Source organism: Candoia aspera, chromosome 2 (genome assembly GCF_035149785.1).
Source record: "Candoia aspera isolate rCanAsp1 chromosome 2, rCanAsp1.hap2, whole genome shotgun sequence".
In the NCBI taxonomy this organism is placed as follows: Eukaryota; Metazoa; Chordata; class Lepidosauria; order Squamata; family Boidae; genus Candoia; species Candoia aspera.
Genome location: NC_086154.1, coordinates 182,522,956 through 182,528,992, shown reverse-complemented (window position 1 = coordinate 182,528,992; position 6,037 = coordinate 182,522,956). Strand labels below are relative to the sequence as shown.

General features: G+C 38.4%; 1 protein-coding gene across 1 annotated transcript in view; it reads right to left on the bottom strand.

Moving 5' to 3' along the window:
- Positions 1-252: 252 nt before the first annotated feature.
- The window catches only part of MOB3B (MOB kinase activator 3B), a 96,796-nt gene continuing 91,011 nt past the window's right edge, over positions 253-6,037 (bottom strand). Inside the window, exons 4-5 of the mRNA XM_063294995.1 lie at positions 2,055-4,965; positions 253-1,744 (exon numbers count right to left, since the gene is read on the bottom strand). Coding sequence (XP_063151065.1) covers positions 4,936-4,965 — 30 coding nt within the window. The 3' untranslated portion in view covers positions 253-1,744; positions 2,055-4,935. The remainder of the gene's footprint in view (positions 1,745-2,054; positions 4,966-6,037) is intronic.

Here is a 6,037-nt window from a genome sequence, read left to right as displayed (position 1 = left end):
ATAATGGTGAATGAGCTGTTTTCAGATGTGTGTTGTTTTTCCTACCTTTCTATTTGAGGAATCCTATTTTTTTTCAGGATACTACTGAAGCAAACAACGTGGCTAATTACCTTACCCAGTTGAGATAAAACCAAATACATACTGTATATTTTTATTAAAGAAAACAAAGCTTTTATGTTTTAGCTAGGGTTTATGAAAGCCATACACTGGGGAAACTTTGTCATTAAAAAAAGAGAAACTGCTGTAACAACATTGGTTTTGTTTTTTTTAATAGGATTTTCTATAAACCACATATAGGACGCCTATGTTGTTTCTTCTTTCTTGGGTGCATAGATTAAAAACGTGACTTAGGAGTGATGCAACATTACAAACATTACTAACCCTTTCTGAAAACTCATTTTATTTCACTGATACCATTAAACTCATCAAACAGTTGATTTTTTAATTTAAATCACATACACATAACTTCTACAAATGTTCTATAAATGTATTGGCTTTGACATTCCTAAGGCCTGCATTTTAGAATTCAGTTAGTATGGCAGAAAAAAAAAATCTAAATTACGCAGTTCTGAAAACAAAAGTTTACCTTAAACACTTGGGGAAAAAATCCACAGGTTCTCTCTAAACTAGTGGGGAAAGCTCCTTGCGTGTACCATCGCAGACCAGATAAAAAGCATAACTGCCTTTTAAAAAACCTGTTCCATTATAAAACTAAGTTTATTTCGAAACAGAAATATTTGAATCACAGAAAAGAAACTATATTTGGTTTTGTTGAGCTTTACTTACAAGGAGGTTAGGACCATACGAACAACTACATTACTATCATCTGCGTTTGATATTTCAAAATAGCTTCATAATTTACTGTTCATCAGCTAATTCTGATGAAGCACTTTCTTCTCCTTTAATACTTTTATGGACAGGGTCACTTTTGCTGGGGACGTGTGAAGCCAAATTATGCTGTTCCCAAATACCATGTCTGATTTGCTGCAGATTCCTCTATGAATAATAAATCCAGCCTGTTGCCCATGTTTGCACCTTTCACTGAAACACAGCTCTTATTACAGTTCTCACTGAATTTTGCCACCAGTTGGATTGTTTCCTTCCGTATTAGCCATGCCCATATCTGGTACTCTCAAGATGCGGTTGGATTGCAACTCCCAAACAGAATGGTTATTCTGGGAGTTGTAGTGCAACGTATCTGAGGAGCACCAGGATGACAGCCCTTCAGTTTACCTAAGTATAGATCTCTCAGATGAGATTCATCAGTTTTATCTTGCACTGTGCAAGATGGGCAAAGCTCTCAACCACTGGGGTGAGTGGCTGGAACCCTGATATTTTTTATTCGAAAATATGTTTCCAGTTTCAAACATATGATCATATTCTCTGCCTCTCTAAATCACAAAAGTCAAACAGCACGTTCTTTGCTTTTTCCTGAGTAAGGATTTAGAGTTTGGTCACTGCGTGCAATAAAGATCAACCCAGATCTGCCGGTTTTGGGTGACACTGCATCACTTAACTGTAACCAGCCTGTTCCATCAAATAGAATGTGGTTCCATTTTAGTTCCTGTTATTTAATCCCTTTAAAATAACCTATTGAAACTATTGTTAAATTATTAAGTCCCAGATAAGAGGGGGGAAAAAACCCCAAGGTTTCCAGTTTACTCGTTCTTGAAGTAGCAAAAAAGTCAAATATTAGAAGGACTGGATGCATTGGTCTTCATATTTTAAAAAGGTTACGTATAGACTAATAGACAGCCTCGTGTGGCGCAGAGTGGTAGGCGGCAGTATTGTAACCGAAACTCTCCCCACGACCCAAGTTTGATCCCAGCGGAAGCTGGATTCTCGGGTAGCCGGCTCAGGTCAACTCAGCCTTCCATCCCTCTGAGGTCAGTAAAATGAGCACCCAGCTTGCTGGGGAAGGTGACGACTGGGAAAGGCAATGGCAAACCACCCTGCTATAGTCTGCCAGGAAAACGTCGCAAAAAGTGGCGTCCCCCCAAAGGATCAGACATGACTTGGTACTTGCACAGGGACCTTTCACCTTTCACATGGACTAAAAGAGTGGGAGCACACTTGCCATACATTTTTCTTCTGGACTCAGCTCAGAGAAGCTGATCCTGCGAACTTACAGCAAATAGCAGGTATATCTTACCTCTTTGTGACTTCAGAGTTTTAAATCAAAAAATGGGCAGGCATAAAGGAAGAAACCAAAACAAACAAAAAAGAACCCATTAACACCAGCATCTATTTCAGAAGTAGTCCATTTATTCTTTGCTGCTGAATATGCAAGTGGCACTTAAGATTAAATATCTCTGACTCAGGCATGTCAGCTTGTATCCTAAATTAATTTAGGGAACATCACCAAAAAAAAAAAAAATCAGTCCTGAAGGTTAGAATTTGTAATTTGATATAAACCCCTTTGAAATTCTGATTCAGATTCACATTAAAGTTGGTGCTAAATTCTGTGGAAATAATAATATATCAGTATCAAAAATAAATTCTTACAAATCTCCACTATCTTTCGATTATATTATTCTGTATGGCTAATATAGTCAAATAACGTACCTACATTTTATTTTTTTATCTTATGTTGTTGTCATGAGTACTGATGATGAGCAGGAGGGGGCCTCTATCCAGGGGGGGAAAGGCATGCATAGTACTGAGGAGTTAAGCAGCCATTCAAAGAGACACAGATCAGACCCGCCTTAACTTTTGGGGTTTATCTGTCTGGATTTTTCCCACGCTTCTTCAGTTTGTTAGGATTTTCTGTCTAATGTAGCAGTAATAAACACTAGAGACCTATTCCTTGTCTCAGCGTGGTTCCTGGCTGTTAGGACAGTTGTATTATGTTAATATCGATTTTGGAACAGCTCAGAAAGAAGAGATTGCATAAGGTCAGCAAAAATTTCAAGGCCTGAAAGAAGACATACAAACTGTAAATTCTAGATACACTTTTAATTCTAAAATTATATGATTAAATTTGAAGAAATGTACCAAGTAAACACTATTTCTTTCTCTGTATTCTTATTTTCCTAATTGTGTGTTAAAACTTCATCAGTAAAAATTCATTAATGATTAAGCTGTGAATACTCCTTGGCAGTTCACTGAAGTCACCAATATTAATTTCACTGGAGAATCTCATTGGACAATTTGCTATTTATCAAGCTGTGAAGGAATTTTTATCACGTATCAAAAGAAATAAAAGTAGTATTTCTAATTCCAACTTCATCCTAATCACCATCTTTGCTTCAACATTTTGAATTTAGTTTTTCAAATTAAAAGAAAACTAGAAATGAGTGGGAAGCAATGAGAACCACTAACTCTGTGCATGTGTGTATTCCAATTATCTGTATGTACAATTCACAGACTACAGATCTCTTGCACAGGCAAAGTGCATTGATTATGAACAATCTCAAAGAAGGTGTTCTACAGTTCCTACATTTTAAAAATGATCTTAATTGCACATGTTCTTCACACCAGCCTCAGGATTTACAACATTTATAGCCAGTACCACAATCACACAAGTCACCAATTTCCTGATAGGTGAAATAAGTGTTAGAAAGAAAAGCAATTGAGTAAGGCATATTAATAGAGGCACAGCGGTATTTCAATGTATTTACCAGGAAACGTTAACATAAGACAGTCCAGAAAGCTGCATAGATAAGATCACAATGTGAAATACACTATCAGTACAGAGTCTAGTGGCTTTTACTGGATTGTTATACTTGTTCTACGTATTTGCACATTGAACTAGCCCTCTGAAGAGAGTCCTGAAGTCACTCTAGTTTCAGTAACTATAGCAAATGAATCTAAGTAGTGCTTTTTGTGTCAACAAATGGGACTTTTTTTACACCTTGTAACATCTACCCCTTCCCACCACACAGAGGTTTTTCTCTTCCTGATTCTCCCTGAGTAGTCTTCCCTTCTTTCTGTGCACACAAATACATTTGTACAGAGATACAACTCACCTCTTTTTCCAAATTAGGATACACATTATTTGGCCTGCTCATCAATATATTTTTGTCACTTTTCCCCAGCAATCTCTGTATTCATTCAAATACTCAGGATGGAACATGACTTTTTATATTATGTGTGCATGAAAAATAGATGTATCCTTTGTATGAGCCAGCTATGGCAGAACTCGCTGTCAAAGGGATTTTTTTTATTAGTGATCCCAAGGCCTTGGGCACCCATGTTCTTGATGCCAAGATGCAAGCTGATAACCTCTTATGGCAGTCATTCTAGACAGCTGTAAAGGAGACCAATGAGATGTGTATGGACATTTGGAGGTGTTTCAAAAGCCACTCTTTGGGTAAGCAGTCATGCCAGTTTTAAATGGGAAAACTTTTTGTCCATTCTACTAGGTGATTAGCTTCTTCCCTGCCTATTCTAAGACAGTCGTCTCAGGTCTTGGTCAAACACACAAGCAGCATTTTTAAGTGCCAAGTGCCCAAGTGACTTACTTCCTATCCCTATTTGAAGAAAAGGAACAAGCTACTGCTAAGGCTTCTAAGAGAGACTGCCTGCACAATAATACAATCACAATTTAGTGACTTAAGGTCAGTATCAAAATGACGATTAGAAAGCACAACTGTAGTAAAGCTGTAAGAACAGGAAGTTGGAATTGATTTGGAATCCGAGTAACTCCTTCTCAATCATTCAGGTCTATGCAAAACGAATCATTTTTTTCTTTCTTCGTTCTTTTACAAGTTATCCACAACACTCCAAGGGAGTACCTAGCAGCATGTTCAGGTTAAGAGCGTACTTATTGGTGCCAAGTGTGTGTGAAAGCAATAATCTTCTGTTCCTGGCTTTCCTGCTTTTTAAGGATAAGTAGGCAAGCTCTTGCCTACGCAGGGCTGGTATATCTTCTAACTCTTCTTCAGTTAGCAGGACATTGCTTTTTTTTCCCCTTCTCCATGCAGCCACGGTTCTTCAGTGACACATTCGGGCTGTCATCTCTTTCTGTAAAATAAAGGAAGGCATGAAAGACCAACAGCCACTGATGTAATAGAGTATAAATCCATACCCTCTTCCACTTTTGTCATCACATTCCACAGCAGGCCTGTTTTTGTGAATTTCCAGAATTTTCATGCAGAAGAACATGTAAACATTTGGGAATGAGCAACTGTACCCACCCCCCACATGTTTTGTTTGTTTGTTTGTTTGAAGCTAACAGAAGCTTCTGGAAAGTGCAAGCCTTCACAATAATTCCAGAAGGTACAGGAATTTTTGGATTTTGTCTGCCTCCCTGCCAAGTAGCTAACTGATGTGCTCTGTCAAAAGGAAGAGGAGTGAACACTGGACGCTGGAGCTGGTGTGTACGTATGTCTCTAGCCTACAATTTTCATTGGAAGGAAGGAAGATGTGGGTGCACATGGGACAGAGTAGCTGGAATACTGGGGGCCCATAAACAAGATAAGCAGAGTCAGCGGCAAATGCCTGCAGGAAAGGAAAGGCAAAAACAGAAAGCAGTGAGTGAAGAAGCAACAGTCTGTTAGACAATTGACACTTACTGTGAACCGGGTCACTCAGAAGCTAGCCAGAAAAGTAATATTTTTGAGAGAAAAGCAGGACAACAGCAAAAAGCTGGTAGGATAAGAGAATGTAGGAAAATGGAGACTGAAAGTGAGCATTAATCAAGTAGGTGGAGTGAATACAGCAGCATGTAAAAAAACAGTTACCAGTCTTGGCAGAGAGGGGAATTCTTAGGCCACTACCTGTATGCCTCAAACAAGAAACTGGAAAAGGAAAGACACATGAGATTCAGCACACAGAGTTGAAGAAAATTACTGGAACACACTGAACATACGTCCATAGCTCAATAGAGATAAGCCTGCAGAGTAGGAAATAGCTAGGATTAAGATTCTGTTAGGAAAACTAAAGCTCTACTTTTGCAACTCTTGAGCAATCAATAAACCCTGTACAGTATGGCTGAAACCCAATCCCACTTGTCCTCCTGTGTGCACCAGTGGCTTCCAAAATGAACTCATGACGCATACCGCTTTTTATCATCCTGAAAAATGAATGTGTTACT